Raw genomic sequence first — 18,527 nt, forward strand, 5'->3', positions numbered from 1 at the left:
TTAACATAAATCCTATAGATTTTTACATTGGATAAGGTTATCCATTACCGCTTTGACAATGAGTGAATTTCATAACCAACTGAGAGAAAAGGAAAGGTCATTTGTCAGAAGCACAAATGATCTAATCATGCGCGGAACTTTCTTATTCACCTCTGCTGATTGAAGAGCAGATTTCTTCGTTAGCATGCTATGAAGCCAGCAAGGACTTTACGTTGAGATGAGTTAGACTGAGCAGAACATACCAATACAACTAACATGACTAGAGCCGCTTGTCTTTAACTACCTACGTTTATACAGTCATATTTGTTTTCAAATCCATGTCGCAAATTCAACATTATGTAATTTTCTGAAACACCCAAAATTGAACCCAATTAATTCGAGCTATAATATTGTCAACATGGAGCTACCAGCGTTCTAATAAAGCCCAAGTTCTTTCAAAGCCGCCACCGCAGACTGAAAACCGGCGTTGTAATCGCAGGCGACTTCGTTCTGCTTGTAGTCACCTCGATCATCGACGTAGTTGTCCCACTGATCCGGACCACCGACGAGGGCACCATAGAGGGTTTGCGGGTTGGGACCATCAGCGTTGTACTCGTTCCACCCGCACGAAGCTGGGAGGTCGGGGCACGAACTGCACAATCATAACGCGGGAATTAGAGAGCTAATTGCACGGGAAAAAGTCTTATGCTTGCATGCCTTTCTTATTGTGTGAGAGTCTGGATGTGGGAATTTTGTGCGTATGTGCGTAGCAATGATGTGTGTGTGTGTGTGCGCGCGCTTGTATTTGTGTATTACAGCTGTATTAGGTAGACATAAGAGGTGGAGGGGGTATGACTAGGTCAGATGGAGAAGAGATTGTTAGTCGATTTACATGAATGCAATGTGTTAATTAAATTTGTCGAGACAGCATCATACATCGTTTTTCTTTTAAACTATACGGTATTACTGTATAGGTATGGTCTAAAAAAATTGTACGGTTTGTTACTTTCATGATAAATGCACATCAGAGTCGAAAAAAGAGATATGGAAAGTTCATTTCTTTTGTGCGTTTTGTAGAGGAAGGCAACCAATATGTCAAAAAAAGAGAGGATATTTTGCATGTAGGCACTATGTACACTAAAATGTGTATGTGTGTGTCTTTCCTGAGTGATTTGAAATCAAGTCCATATAATCATGATAAGTTAGTCTGGTAAGAAAGAGAAAAATATCAAGAATTCAACTGTATGATTTTGATCGAAATTGGATGAAAAATAAGGTAGCTGTGACATTTCTAAGTTTCGCTATTTTGTTGGGAAACAGTTTTTGAACAGTCAATTATGAAAATGCAGATGGCAAAGACAGCATGTCATTCCCTCACAACCAGCAGTATAGTTTGTACATAAACTTTTAGACATTTCCAGTTTTTCAATCAAATGCAATTATGCCCAAGACTGCAATCCTGGTATATCTAACTGATCACTGTTCCGAAGTTAACATCATGTTTCACACTTCAATAACAGAAGCATTGAATTTTCATCATTTTTATGTGCACGATCAATGGAAAATTAAGAGGGTATGACATGGACACAGGTTAGCTCACTCATTTGCATATTCATACCCACTGTACAAGAACTGTTTTGCAGAAATTAGCAAAACTTCAAAATGTCTTAACTTCCTTCATTTTCAATCCGATTTCAGTCAAATTTTTATCATTGAACACGTAAGATTTTACACTTTTTTTATCAGACTAACGTATATTTGGACTGGATTTCCCCTTTTAGGCCAAATATTGAGAACAAAATACTGATGTCGATTGATGTCGATTTTCTTACATCTAGAGCCCTACTAGTACTAGGATTAGAATCGTGGTCAAGTAATTATCTTTGCCTTGAATCTACAGGAGTACCCGGATACACTGAATCAGAATTTAGACTCATTTCATCCAAATACTTTTCTTTTCTTTTTACGGGAAATATTGAAGGTATCGCCATTTTACTTCGGTATATTACATGAATCATAAATGCTAACAAATCAGTAGGCAGTATAGGGTAGACTCAGACGTGCCTATATCCCCCTTCTCTTAACCTTCGCCTTCCACCGTTCAGTCTTGCCCCTTTCCGTCCCTTTGCTTTCCTTTTCTTTTGTGATCTTTCCCCTTTCCGATTAAGTGTGTGTGTATGCGTACATTATGATTGTGTGCAGTCGTATGTATAGTTGTATGATTGTATTTTCTTTTAAGAGCTTTTTTTCCTCTCCTATATAGTGTTTGATAATAATCCATTTTTTTTTAGTAATCAACTTCTTAGAATACAAGCCTTTCTTTCAAGTGGATATCTAGTTCTGAACATTTTTTTTTGCTGAATATTTTGCTTACCTAATCATGTTCTATTTCGTATCATTACGTCTTATCTTCTTTTGATTGAAGTAGTAAAAAAAATGTACCTAAATGCTTTGTTACTCCCTTATCAACTAGGTAAACATGACGCTATATTTTTGACATGGAAAATTGTTGAATCTTAACATAAAAAAGACTGATAGTACCAGTGTGCTATTTGATATTCAACAACGTCTGTTATCAGCATATGTTATCCATAAAACAATAAGTAGGCCTACATGCATGTGTACATAATTTCATGTACTTGGGTTGTTACGTGAGAAAACAAGCACATAGGAGGCCTTCACAATATATATTACACTAATGATACAGAGCAATAACACAATCTGAACGTGCATGCATGAATATTTAATTTGGAAAACTATAACTAAAACATAATGTGGCATACATTTACCTCGGCAGAGTATAAGATCATAATGATTTCATTCCTATTATTCTCATCGCCATCATAAGCAGAAGTTCTCTCTTAATATCAATTTAAGTATCATTGTCATTACTAGAACAACACTGATCTACCACTAACGTCTCCAAATCAGCATCATTTATCACCATTGCATACCTTGAACGATGATGCGGTTGAGTTGGCGGGTTATTGCCGAATCCTACCACATAGCTCCTCCCACCATTTCCGAGCATGTACTTGATCTGGTTGCGGGCGAATTCGCAGTAATCCCAACCTAAATTGTATTTGCATGCCAGCCCCGCGAGGAATGCAGTGTTGGCTGAAGTCAAAATAAAACATTCACAATATTGATTACGATTGTGATGACAAAGAGTAATGATAAAAATTCAATTCAATTCAATTCAATTCAATTCATTTATTTTCATTCTTCTTCTTTTCTTTCTTTTTCAACAAAAACATAACACAAGATAGATCAAGTTTTACATCATAAACAAAGAACATTTGTCTTAAGGTCCAGTTTACCTTTGGGAGCAGTGATTTAAATTTTTTTTCAAGATATCACATTTGATGCATATGTGTAGGTCTGTTGTATCACAAAACATCCTACCATATAAAATTTTTGCAGTAAAGCGTAAAATATAGGGAGATGTCGGTATTTTTCTTAATAAACCATAACGGTAGACGGTTTAGTCTGGAAACATTTTTATCATAACTATTGTTCACATTTTGTGTATTTAACAATACTTAACATCGATAATACGGATTCACATTTGCACAGTGGTTGTTTCTATCCCTAACTCACATTTTAGAACTGTTTTAAAGCACCAATGCTGGGTTTTTGTTTCATCTGCAAATGGTAAATTATGCCTTTAATTAATAAATGGTATCAATAAACATAGGAGCGCATACTGGCAAAAAAAAAGATAATACAAAGTCATGCTTCGGTTGAAAAAAAAAGGAAGAAAGAATAGAGAGGTCCACTAAAAAGCAAAGCTTGTAGATTGTGAACCACTCATAAAACCTATGAAATACTTATTTACAAACACTTGTGACGAATATAATATACGACAGGACGGGACAAAACAGAAGAAACAAAACAACATGACACAACTTGCCAGAATAGATGAAAAGTATGGAAGGAAAGAAAGAAAAAAGAGAGAATGAGAGAATACCTATACGCTGAACAAGGGAAATGGAACAGAGGATGGTAGAGAATGTGCTTCATAGAGTTGGCGCTGCCAGTGCATGCAGCTGAGCAAGGATTGTAATGGCTACTTCTTTACGTAATAATGAATTCAGTGTTTGAATGATTGGTGGGTGGATGATGAACCCTGAGGTTAACAAAAATTATAGCTATATACACTGAGAAGAGTATATACAGACTCAAAATAATGTAAAATGTTAAGTTTAGTCATGTTAGTAAAAACTTTGAATTTTGACAAGCTCGTGGCCACAGAGTGCTACCGAATGTGCACATTAAGCACCAGACGTTTTTCATTATCAGTAAGGGTTGCACTCAACTTCATGATGGGCAGCCAATTCAAGAAACCTGCCCTTATTGCATGGGATCCATAAAAAAACATGAAAAATAATATGTAACATGTTTGAAAACAGAAAAAAAAATCAAATTCAGAATCTAAACTAGCAGATAAAAAAACACACACAAACCTTTAGAAGGCAATAGAATTAATAAACCCAAACACAAAAAACATTAATGAAACAAAAGACAGAGACTGTAGGTGACATGTAAATCAAGAAGACAAAAATAACAACAATGAAAATCCAATGTCTATTAATGGTGCTACTTTTGTCCCATTTCTGAGGATATGCGTACCAATTTTCATGGCAAACGAAGAAAAACAAAGGAGGGAGAAGACAAAAACAGTTTACAACCTTTCACAAAACTAGGCAGCTTCATGCGAAGCAAGCTCTGTCCTTTTAGTTTCTGGCTCTATCCGAGAGTGTTTTGTTTATCTATCATCATAAGTGTTGCCAAAACCATAAAAGCAATAATGATCACAATAACAACAAAAATTATGCTTATAATAATCATAATCATCATCATCATCATCATCATCATCACAATAGTAATAAAATGATGAATATATACATCTATAATCACTGTTGTTGATATCATTATTATCATTGTTATTATTATTGTCATCAACATTATCATTATTATTAGTATTATTATTATTATTATTGTCATCAACATTATCATTATTATTGCTATCATTACAGTGTATCACTAGTATCATCGTGAATCATCATCACTATCAGCAGCATGCATCATCATCATTGTCATGATAATAATTATCACCGTCAACATCATTATCAATAATATTTGTTGTTAATTAGACCTTCGGAGACAACAATAAGGAGGACATAGCGGTATGAGAAAGAGGCGATTCTATGGACGCACCGGCGTATCGCAGCGGTCCCCACTCCTGGCGCCATGCCAAACCCTTTGGTGTGTACGTGACGCTCCCACCCGGCAACCAGTTGTTGAGGTAGGCCTTAATCCCTGATTTGTAAGGCTCGCCGTAGTTCACACCATTTCTCGTCTGGTACAACAGCATCTGGCAAAGGCAATGATGACGCAAATTTGTGAAGCAAGCGCGAATAGTAAAAATTCTGACTTGAATACTCCGAAGTAATGTGCACATGTCCGTTATTGGACCATGTTTCCGCACTATTCGACGCAGCATTCTCTGCAGAAGAACACGGAATATGATTCCCACATAATTATGATATACGGGAAGAGATAGCTAGGAAACATTTGACATGTTCCTTTAATAACTTCAAATCATGTTGTCAAGTATGTCATTTCTTCCCAAAGAATTTGTACAAAACATTACAATGCTGTCAATCATTATACCAGTATTTCAACCATGCCACCTGGCATATTCTTTTTTTTTAAAGCTACTATCATAATAACAAAAGTAAAAAAAAATTCTTGTTACAGCTTGAGATAATATGAAAGATACCAAACAGAATAGGCTATGATTGTGAATCGGTTTATCTCACCTGACAGGGACTTTATCTGTACTCCAAAACAATTAAAGGAAATTTTTATGGGCAATTTAAAGCACATTTAAAGCCAATGTCTGATGTTACGACATTCGAACAATAGAAAGGACCTTCAAAAAGACGTGCATAAATTATGTGTCTGTTTTTAATGAATGTTTTTGATGCAAGATGATGCACATTCTTGTCATTGATTTGATGCACATTCCTGTCACTGAAATATATTATGGCAAGTAACACATCCGTGCATTCTGGTGAAGCTAAGGCGAATTTCCAGTCGTGAAAACGTGACTTGAACTTGACTTTCCATATTTTCTTGTTTATCATACTATACAGTATGTCCCCCCTCCGCAATGATATCTTTAAAAATAGTGAATCAATCTACATACAAATTCAGGGTATGAAACTATAACTCATTGCCCACATCTTACGGAAAACCCCTTTCGATTTGCTTCAGTGGACAAAGAGAAATGAGGAATATTGTAGAGGATGTCGGGAATCTCTTCTGTCCAAATTCTGTCTATTATTCACACACAAGAGCATTGAATTGCTAAAATTGTAAAAATCAGACTCTTGACATGCTTTACAACAATCCACATTTCTCTGTGACCGCTTAACCAAATTGAATGGGGTTTTCTGCAAAATAAAGCTAAGATGTTATATTTAAAGACCCTGAAGTAGCACTTAGACAGTATGATCATATTGGGTGTTATCAATTCGAAAATCTGATTGTAATTTTTGGGGCGACTTACTGCAGTATGTCCCCCAAAAAATTACAATCAGATTTTCGCATTGATAACGTCCAATATCATTTAAAAAAATTTTAATGCTACTTCAGGGTCTTAGAATATAACATTTTAGCTCTATTTTGCAGAAATCCCCATTCGATTTGGTTAAACGGTCCCAGAAAAATGTGGATTATTGTAAAGCATGTCATGAATCGGATTCTTCCGAGTTTAGCATTTCGATGATCTTGTGTTTGAATAATAGTCAGAACTTGGACAGAAGAGATTCCCGACATCCTCTACAAAATTCCGTATTTCTCTTTGACCACTGAAGCAAATCGAGTGGGGTTTTCTATAAGATGTGGGCAATGAGTTATCGTTTCATACCCTTAATTTGTATGTAGATTGATTCACTATTTTTAAAGATATCATTGCGGAGGGCCCCCGTTGTATTTTTTTTTTGGACATACTGTATATTACTGAGACAACGCCGGGGCGGCGCGCCGTCGAGATAGAAACTATAGGTATATCTCTATGGACAAGCGATAACAAATATCGTTGACGCTGCGTTATTGGGTGCCAAGTGTTATACTGCATAAGATTCTTTACTCTCAATCAGAGGTCTTGAATCCTGCCAAATGATTTAACCTTTTGACAGAATATTTTTACCCATTTGTCCCTCTCCAACCAGTTGTGAAACCGGGTAACTTCCATTATTAAGTACATGAATGGCAAGGCTTTTGGAAGAGGAAACATGGTTATACACTGAAGAGGCTACCCTGGGTAACTCTCCGAGGCACCGCATGCATGCGTGTTCCTTAAATCCCCGGTAAAAGAGGTACTTTTCACGGAATGAAAATCATGGTGGAGAATTGTAAAAGAGGGGGTGAATATGACTTTTCACCCGGAGGTTCCTTAACTCTTTATGTGCCATGGTTGAAACTCCCCAGTGTGCCATATCATTCTAAGTAACACAACGTAGTTATGCTTTGGGAAAACATTCTGTTTTCAAGTCTCTCTTACTTTTGCAGATTTCTGTATAGCTGAAAATGTAGTGAGAAAAGTTGTAGAGAAAATGCGAACCTTTGTTTGGTGTTTATTGTATGTCATCTCTATGATTGTTTTTCTTTCACATTACCAGTAGCTACGTTGTTGTAAAGGCATGACTTTTGCACACAAAACAGTTACAGAAACTTGGAATTTACACGTTAATCCAGTATTAAACACTGCTTCCTGGAAAATCACCACGTAAAATGAAAGCTGTATGTGAGAGGACCGGAAACGCGAGAAACACTTTCATTGTATTGTGACATTTGGCGATTTATCGATCGGCTTGGGCGGGTTTGTGCGTTTGAGCAGAATATGCGAAGTTGGCACGCCGTGGACTGAGTCGTGGCACATAAAGATAAAAACAAACAAACAAAACAAACGGGGTATTTTGTACGAACCTTCGCCCCGGCCGCCTTATCGTCCCAGCTGAAAGCCCAAGATGTGCTAGTCAGGTATACGTCATAGAAGTATTCAGCATCGTAGAAGTAGCCCATTTCTCCGGTAGCACGGTACATCCAGGCACCGGCGAAGGAAAGCTCATCCATGTATCCCGAGGAGCTGAGTTTTGGAGTAGGCAGGCATAAGAAGCGTTTGAATAATGGACAGAAGAGGGGGATATGTGAGGAAGTCGTGAGAGAAAAAGTTAATGTAGCGAAATCTAAAAAACAACAACAAACAAAACAAAACAAAACAGTGGGCTAATTCGATGTTTGATGAAGTAACGTTTTTTTTTTTAGTTTATTGTTTGTGCATCTGTTTCATTACAAGACTTCGTTAAATGCACGACCTAGGCGTCAATGACGTCATTATGACATCATTGGTTCCAATGGTGACATTAAACGAATTTCAACACGACTTGCAAGGTCTTTTTTTTTTTGAACAGCCGGAGAGGCTCTGTGTTTCAGTGATATTTGATATGTGCAGAATGTTGAAAAACTTACAGAGGAAACTACTTTATAGTTACATTTTAAAAAGTGTTTTGTTGGTATCGTATTTCTTTATTTCAGCTACATATCAAGCGAATACATGGTTTGCATTTCGGGCCTACAAAGATAATTGTTGGTAGTAAAAAAAAAGATTTGTGTATACAGTATGAAAGTCATATCGACATATCACACTTGCAATGTAAACCTAAAAATGATCTCATCAGTGTTTCGGATCTTAATTTTTGCGAAACATCACAATGACATGTTAACGATGCTTTTCGCAAAGCAATAAACATAGCCTACATCATCATCATAAGATACCTGTAAAAGGATTCAGCGTTTGGGATCGCTTGGGTATATTTCCCTTGGTAGTAGTAGGCAAAGTCGTACAGTTCCCTGGCGTGCTGTAACAGCGTAGATGAATAGCTTGAATCTGAGAATAGTAATTGTGGATATGGAACAGGTCGACAGACATGATCTAGAATGAGATTGGAAACTGTTGCATCAAGTAAGTATAAGTAAAGAAAGGTGAGTACTACACATTGTTATAACATCTCTCGTATATTATTGCAGATAACTTATCACAAATTGCACTGCCCTTCAGACATACACTTCTAAACTGGTTGTCACAGAACTCATGTGTAGGAATGTCTGGTGGGGGGGGGTGGGGGGTTAATGATTTTCTAACTTTTCATGATGATCTCTGTTATCTCTGGTTACATTATTTTGATGTTTCCAAGAACGTATTCCTTATTAGAACACATATGTCTGTATATCACGAAAGGATTACAACGTTACTGTGATAATGATCTATCAAGGCCGCGGAACGAAAGATAATCTGCAGATTAACAAAACAAATATCAAGAGAAATAAAATCAGTCAGTCGTTCAAAGGTGTTGCACATCGTCACCTGATACTAACATTATGCTTCTGGCGTATCTAAGATTACCTCTAGGTCTGTTTCTTTGCACAAACTAAAAATCACTTTGAAAGTGATTTTGTGTCAATTGTGTGTGTACTCTCTAAAAAGAAATCGAGTGAAAATATTCACTCTTGAAGGAGTGAATACAAAAAAGAGTGAATTTAGAGTGAAATTGGAGTGAATTTTGAGCGAAAATGTTCATTTTCACTCGTTTTAGAATGACCTCAGGGATCACTCCAAAATCTGGAGTGATCCCTTAGGTCACTCCAAAATGAGTGAAAAGGAACATTTTCACTCTAAATTCACTCCAATTTCACTCTAAATGCACTCTTTTTTGTATTCACTACTTCAAGAGTGAATATTTTCACTCGATTTTTTTTTAGAGAGTATGTGTATGTGCGTGTGATGCAGAATAACTCTCTCTAATTCAAATGGAACATGACTGGTATGGGAGAAAAAGACGGTTTGTTAACTTGTTTTAAAAAGAAGATAGTTAATGGTATAATTTGTCAAATATCGACAACGAAATAGAACTTGAAATACAGCAACACTGCGCCTAGATACACACCGGTGTCTCTGAAGGCGATCGATGCCGCCGCTAGTGCGGCCGCTGTTTCTCCGGCAAGGTCAGAGCCAGGGTTCCACTCGTCGATCTTCCACGCGGGTCTGTCCATCGTGAGTTCCTCGGGCCTGCCCCACCACGAGTGGTCCGTGTGGCCGTCTCCCACTTGCCCGTAGAACTGGTTGTGCCCCACATGGCATTTGATGAAATAGTCAGTGGCCCACTTGATACTGTACAGCGCATCGTAGTACTCCCCGGCATCTCTGTACGCCGTCTCAAAGTCAATGATGCCCCAGGCCAGTATGGTGACAGATGCTGCCATAGGTAACCCGAACTTGACAGTATCTCCAGCTGTAATACGCATACATACATTTTTTTTTTGACAATTCTTTATTCGAATTTCGTCCAATTTCATATCACAGAAACAAAAACGTTCACAGAAACAAAAACAAAACATTATAATGAAGACAAACTGCATTATACACAAACATTGTACAAAAATAATGTCAATCTTACATCATATAGGTAGTACGAGGTGTACACAAAACATTGTGCAAATAATGTCAGTCTTTCATTGTGTCTTTTTTTTAACCAAAGAAACGAAATCAGTTTTTTATATATTCTCGCAAAAAGCACGTACGCCAAACGGGGACATGATAGTTTGCTCAATATATATATATATATATATATATATATATATATATATATATATGTGTGTGTGTGTGTGTGTGCGTGTGTGTGTGTGTATGATAAATAAAATATACTCATATCGGTGTGCATGTGTACGTGTGTGCGTGTGTGTGTATGTGTGTGTGCGTAAAAGAAATTGAGTCTGAGGCGGATGTTGCTTTCTGCTTACCCCTTTCGGCCTGTCATAATGCATGGCTTGACCGATTTGCTCAAATGTAATTTTCTAGAAGAATTACGTATTATCATATTATCTCATTTAAGTGAGATTCTTATCACATTTCTTCTAAATGTACTGTGTATAGTACACACTACTTATATCATAACCAATGGCGTATCTACGGGGCGACAAGGGGGGCACGTGCCTCGGGCGCCACTCCTTGGGGCGCCAAAAACGAAAAACTATTTTAAAAAAAGGAAAGAAAAAACAAACAAACATTTAGCAGGCAAAATGTTACACGGATCAGCGGCTGCAATTACTTTCGTTCTGAAGCGATCGCAGATTGGATCAAGAGAGGGCACCAACGGCTTCGAAGTGATTCACAACCAAATATTGAAGAAAACTCCAGCGTTTCTTTGCAATAACACATGAATTTTGACTCTGTACAACTAATATATGCCTCTCTCCAACTTAAATGCCTTTTATCAATATAGCCACCATACCATTATTGAGAATTATACAAAAAACTATTTGCCAATCTAAGTGAAAGATAAAAGGAGCTCACTCGCTGCGCTCGCTTGCACTAACACTTATGCCTTGCGATTTTTTTTTTCAGCTTGTCAGATATCACCATTCATAAATCCAGTCGGACCAGCAATGATATCGTAATGTTAATAAGTACTTGAATTATAAACCATATATCTAAGAGAATCCCGTATTTCCTATAGGCCTATACGAACATGTTCAGAAAAGTTTTAGCAACCTTTTTGGATTCTATTGTCGCATGATCTGTTTATATTTCAGATACAGAGCAAGCCACCATAATAAGGCAAAAAAAAAAAAAATGGTTTGCTTGCCCTTGGCGACCGACCGAAAATTCGATTCTTTTTTTTTTCTTTTAACAAATTTCATCTTCTGCAAATTTGTGAACGGTTTTAAACCCAAAATTATCCATATTAAGCAAAGAAAGAATGAAAAACAAAGTCTAAAAATGTTTTTCCATCCCATCGACCCGTTGTAATCGTGTTCGGGCGGGGCCGCAGGCTTCGTTTTATAGCATGCATTGCATGCTAGCTACCTTTTTGGCTCACGTGCATAGGTAGTGCGCTATCTAGCTAGCTACCATACCGGCCGCAGCGCAGCACAGCGCGACTGCCAAGATGGCTACTTTTACAGCATCCGCCAGCATCTCACTGGAAGGTACTTTTTTTTTGGAGCTGTTTGCAACCTTAAACAAAATAGATGAACGTTATAAGTGTTTGTCAGTGAGTGTTTCTGCCTCGCCTACCGGGCCCTGACAAGACGTAAATTTGAATGAATCCCTTGGAGTTTTGAGTGCATTAACTTGCGCCGCATCCTGTACAAAGTTGAACGTCGAACTAGAACCCGAAGCATTGCCAGAAGGATGAGTGTACGAAATGCTCTGCCAAAGTTACAAAATTGTATGATGAAAAAGGGTATTAAAAAAAAGGCCTACCGACCCTCTGCATGGGTTTTGACAATTAAGGGCAAACAAACATTCTTTTTTTTTTTGGGGGGGGGGGGGATAATAGTGTGCCATTATTGTATGATTTACAAGTGCAACGAACTATGAGATAAATGCAATGTTCCCTACACAGATATATACAAATTTCGGCTCACTTGCTCGTACTAATTGAGAGTATTTTCCAAGTCCTCAGTTTGTTGGTACAAATTCTTTATGATTTACAAGTGCAACGAACTATGAGCTAAATGCAATGTTTCCTACACAGATATATACAAATTTCGGCTCACTTGCTCGTACTAATTGAGAGTGTATTTTTCGAAGTCCTCAGTTTGTTGGTATATACTATCTATAAGGCAGTCACTATATTTTGATTAGAATTGTGATATTTGATAACCAAAAAACAAACAGATTTCGGCTCACTTGCTCGTACTAATTGAGAATATTTTTCCAAGTCGTCAGTTTGTTGGTATAAATTGTTATCTATAAGGCCGTCACTATATCTTGATTTGAATTGTGATATTTGATACCCCCCCCCACAAAAAAAAAATGGCCAGAATTCCATGTCTTGTAGGCTGAAATCTATCAAAATTTATTATATATAAATCACCCTCAAAGAGACCCCTTGTAAGTGCTTGAAAAGCATATCAAGTGGACTTTTTTTTTATGTCCCTACCGTGATGGGGTTGGGGTTGAACACTTTTTTCAGAAATTAGAGGCGCAATTTTCGCGCTTGCCCCAGGCGCCGTTTTCCCCAGACATGCACTGATCATAACATGTCACGTCATCTAGATAATACTGTAATGTCTTCTCTTGGTAGATCCTTATAAAGGCTATGACGGGCAGAGTGAATGACTGATTAAAGGGAAAAGTCGAGAGCAATTTGATTTCTTCCTAACATTTCAGTCAGGATCTCTCTCTCTCTCTCTCTATATATATATATATATATATATATATATATGTTAATATACTAGTATACGTTTGTATATATATATATATACATATATATATATATATATATATATATATATATATATTATATTCACTTTTTCATATTCATTTTTTTTTTTTTTACTGTGAACATGGGCATGATAGTTGACACATTGTTATCAGTATACAAGTAATAGACTATTGGGAGTGGACTTGAAACGGATAACGTGTAAGACCTGAGTTAACACGTGGAATAAAACGATATTAAATATTTCCAAACTACTTTTTCCCCCTTCAGTCAAATTTGCCCCCCCCCCAAAAAAAAAAAAAATGTAAAAAATACAATTGACAGGACATGAAATTGAAGTGAGATGAACTCAAAACAAACCACAGTCGAAGTGAACGGCAATGGCAGTCAAATACGATCGCACTGAAATTGAAACGAAATCGTTTGAAATCAAATCGAATTTAAATCAAGGTGTATAGCTGAGTTGGTTCGTACCGTCATACCAGCCTCCAGTCAGATCCTCGCCGTAATTCCCCCTGTCATCCACGGCCGAATCACCTCGATAGGGGATGCGGTTATTATCGGGGAGATATCCAGATCGCTGGGCTTCATAGAAGAGAATCGACTTATGCAAAACCTCGTCGTAGTTATAGGCCGATGATACTTTGAAGCAAACAGATAAAGCACGAAACAATGTACAAACACGGAGACATATGTAAAAGTTATATACGGGTTTCAAACTTTAATCTGCATATGCATTATTTATATATATATATATATATATATGATAAGGGATATATGCATATAATCTATGCAGGTATATTTAATACATACATCTACGTGTACATACATGTATGTGAATTAGTCAGAACAAGACTGATATTATGTAAAGGCCCACTGTATACCCACAATAATTCCACAAAATGATTAATTGTTCAATGACTACCTTGTAATTTATTAGTTGCTAAAAAATTAAAAGCTTACCAAGTATCGTAATGCAGCAACATCATTCTACTTAGAAGAGAAAACAGTGTAAAGCTATTTCAATTTTTATTACATCGCATAATTTTGGATCATTACGACAAAAAACATAAACTTTACACTGTAAGTAGTAAATAAATGAAATCCTGAGAGCATAATCTTAGGAAATATTTTTCGAAAATAATTCAAACAATGATTCCACGATTGCACAAAACAAAATTGCAATATCATTTTACAGTTTTACATCTGTAGTTGTACAAAAATTACACACGGGGGGAAATGAAATTAAGATGTCAAGAGAAGGAAACAAAGCATATCACTAACGTACAAAATTTTACATGAAAAAGATAACACAAACTGTTAATACAATGTTTTGAACCTACTGGGCACATTAGATAATGATGAAATGATGACAGAGAAGGAAGTACATGAAAAAAAAATATGGAAAAAATCTAGATGTATAGGACCTACTATTTTCAGGTCACCCGAAAGGTGTTTTAATTAACAGCCAGAGTGTCGAATAACCATCGAATTGATAGTTCTATACGAGCTGACTCTAATTTACAACATAAAGTGTCAGTGATAAAATTATAAGTTATTTAATTCGTCACATCTTTTTCCACAGTTACCATACTGACAGGACACCGGACATGTTTTCTTGAAATAATTTCTTTTTAAAATGGTCTGAAGCCAAGACAAAAAATAACTCAGAAAAAAACCTGATTGATATCGTTACATTGATATCGAAGCTTCCTTTCAGTATGGGTTCATACATTTTTTAATTATATATTTCATCGAATACCCGAGTGACACGCAAATGATAACATGTTTATAATTACATGAATAACACACTTTAAAAGGTAGAATATGCATGACGTAGTGATAAAAATTATCAGTCATCAAATGAGACGGGAAAAGGGTCTGTACAATGTTATGATTCACTTTTCTCTACAATGAATGTATATGGAAAACTCGATGAAATAATGTATTACATCGTACCTTCATTGTTAGATCTATTGATTTAAAATTTGAAATTCAAAAGTAACGTATGTCATTTAGCCAGTGAACAGGTAAAACAATTGATATCTTTATTTTTGGAGGGGGAAGGAGATGATTCATTCAATCTTTAGGCCTTTAATATCCGCTCTATAAACTAAGCATTTCAAGATACATGATAGACACATTTTTACAGGTAGCTAGTTTTATGTACAAATATCATCACAAATGCTTCCATATGATTTTTTTTTCTAATTTCGTTTCATACAATTGCAATTTGCACTCGTGCTCAACAAGTACGTGCAACATCAACTTCATTAACCCCAAGATATCTTTAGCACGTATGGATGAACCTTAAATAATGGAATTCATTACCAAATTCCCTCAAACAGATAAACCGTATATCTTCTATCAATTTTAGGTGTCAAAAATATGATATTAATTTAATATGTTACGAATCAAAATAAATTTTTATTATTATTTTTGTTTGCATCTCCCCTAATATTTCGAGTATTATAATTATTTTCAATTATACTCTCTGGCATAAATATGATTATGATAATAGTGTGAAAGGATAGACGTGTTCTTGAGTACACAAAATGGTATTCATATCAGCTCGTGGTCTTTCAAAATTCACGACTGACAAATTTAACACATTTTTTTTTTTCAAAATATGTAAATAACAGATTTTACACACATCCTGTAGATTAAGAAACATTCGTTTAGGAATTCAATCCAATCTATAGCAGATATCTTCTATCTAAGTCAGAAAGTTTTTGGTAGTTTGTAATATTTTTTTCTCGGTAATCTTATCAGCTTTGTTTAAGTGTAATAACCACAAAAAAATGAATTAAATGAAAACATACATCATACAACAATACTTATCGGTTACAGGTTACAGCTTTATGTGCATTTGTTGCATTACCATCATTAGCACCATCAGCACTGCATTGTATTCTGTCAGTCACGAGCAAGCATGCTTTCAACACCTCTTATAACAAGAAATTTCCATGATATCAAAGCCGCAAGAATTTTGCATCCCACATTTTTTCTTTTTTGGTCAAAACTCCACTTCCATTCTCAGCCATGAATATATCTCGGTCACACTGAAACCAAAATGAAGTCATTTTGCTTTTGATATCCTCAGCAAATGCAATATCAAACATATAAATAAATGAATGTATATAAGAAAAAGGAGTGTCGCATACCCCATCTGTAGTTCGAACAGGAAGGTTTTAATTCTCAAAATTTTCAATTAGTATACACTACACTGACGAAGGCCCAAGGCGGGAAGAAAATTTTATGAATAAAAACCTTATTGTTGGAACTACAGATGGCGTATTCGACACTCCTTATAATAATAACATTTGAGGTCCATCCAACACGTGGAAAATTCCAAGATGAACATATATATATATATATATATATATATATATATATATATAATTATACATATATATATATATATAATTATACATATATATATAATTATATATATATATATATATATATATATATATATATATATTAATGTATATATTAATATATTAATGGCGGTTGATCCCTCGAATATGAAGTGAACCTATTTCCTTTCATCCACTTACCAGCCACTGTCGCAGCGACGACAGCAAGTAAGATGAGAAATCTCATGGCGAGCGAAATTCAGGTGCGCAGATGTGGGCAGACAGAGACCAAATTGACAACAGATCTCTTTGAAGCATACTCTTAACTTAGATTAGCCCACTCGATTCTCTGCCATCTGCTCTCTCTCTGCTCGTTAATATAATACTAAGACAAGATAACGGGGCCCAGATAACGCTATGAACAATCATTGCTGAGTTTTTTGCATCGTCAGTAAAATAATCGAAATCTGGAAAAACAAGATAGCGTAGGTTTTCTGCAGCAAACGAATACGTGCCTTGGCTGGACACAATAATTTTGGGATCTTGTGCTGGTTGGGAATTGTTTGCGTTTTTGGATGATATGGTAGCCGCATCTTGAAATATTCTCACGAACCCCAGGCGCTTCAAAATCATCTACTCTCTTTGCCCCAACACACACGTAATTAACAATGATTACCCGGCCTATATTCTGCATCTAATACCGATATGATGCTCAACGGAAAAAAAAAAAATGAATGACAGAAGGACGTTCATTGCTCGGAGTACTCTCTGTCCAGCCTCAGGATAATTTTAAGGTTTGGCTTGCCGGGTTTGTGGAGTGCTCTTGAACAAATTGTATTGTTTGAAGATTCATTACCATTTCCTTCTGTTTATTTCATTTCCAACATAATATACTGCAATAAAATATTTAAATACACTTAATGACACATTGTGTCATATACCATATTAAAGATTTTTAATTGGCTATCAACCTGGTAGGTTTATACAAAAGGGAAATATTCTAAAACAAAAACAAAGTGGGGATACTGAAGGTGGAACATAAGAATTTTTTTGTCAATTAAATGACTTGGGGAGTAAGCTGCAAAGGTGGTAAAATCGACAGAATTTCTTCATTTCACCTTTTAATTAAGGAATTTAATGATGCATGAAACAAATATAGAAACCAGATATCATTTCAAATTATCTTAATTTGGAATAACGCTTCATAGTATAACCTTCTTTGTTACCATTACCTTTTCTTTTATGTCTTTTGACATGAATTTGACAGAAGATTCTTCAATGTCTTCCATTGTTTGTTTGTTTTTTGTATTTCTTTATCTTTGGAGGGTTACCGAGACATTATAGAGATCATAGGTTGAGTTTTGCAAATTGATTTGCATTTTTATTGTGTTGAATTTGTCTTGCTCTCATTGTATTATGGAAGAGCATACACGCTTGAATAACAACTTGTCCATTTTTGCAATTTTTACTTTTGTGCCTTGGAAGAGAAAAAACGAATGTGTTCACTCATGCGCAAAATTTCCCTTTTTATTGACCTATTGGGTTTATAGCCAACTGAATTACCTTTAACATGGTATATAAAACACCATTATTAGCCAAACAAATGAGAAAGATGAACTCGAAAAAGTGTTTACTTTCTTTCTTTTTGTTTTGCTGAATTTTTTTTACATTGAATTTTATGACCTGTGCTAATGTCAAATTCGAAATCAAAGTTGATTGAAATGGAGGGAACTGCTAAAATGAAAGGCTTGTACAGTAGATTCCAGTTTCCTCATTAAAAGTAACTGATTAATGAACTAGCACGCTAGGAAAATTGCTTGAGGGAAAAAAAAGCTTTTACTTCGTGTCGGAACTTGTGGGGCCTATCTGTCTAGTGTCAAACTCTTGGGGT

The 18,527-nt window shown here is 35.9% G+C and overlaps 1 protein-coding gene across 1 annotated transcript; it reads right to left on the reverse strand.

The window, feature by feature from the left end:
- Positions 1-216: 216 nt before the first annotated feature.
- Positions 217-16,883, reverse strand: LOC139742318 (endoglucanase A-like). The gene is made up of 8 exons (XM_071652895.1): positions 16,838-16,883; positions 13,752-13,919; positions 9,996-10,340; positions 8,827-8,938; positions 7,978-8,137; positions 5,200-5,356; positions 2,934-3,096; positions 217-631 (listed from the first exon to the last, which is right to left on the reverse strand). The coding sequence occupies exons 1-8, from the start codon at positions 16,881-16,883 to the stop codon at positions 415-417; spliced, it is 1,368 nt and encodes a 455-aa protein (XP_071508996.1). The 3' UTR covers positions 217-414.
- Between the last annotated feature and the right edge of the window lie 1,644 nt (positions 16,884-18,527).

This window comes from Diadema antillarum, unplaced genomic scaffold (genome assembly GCF_040938485.1).
Source record: "Diadema antillarum isolate AM-2024a unplaced genomic scaffold, OU_Dant_1.0 seq00000996_RagTag, whole genome shotgun sequence".
NCBI lineage: Eukaryota > Metazoa > Echinodermata > Echinoidea > Diadematoida > Diadematidae > Diadema > Diadema antillarum.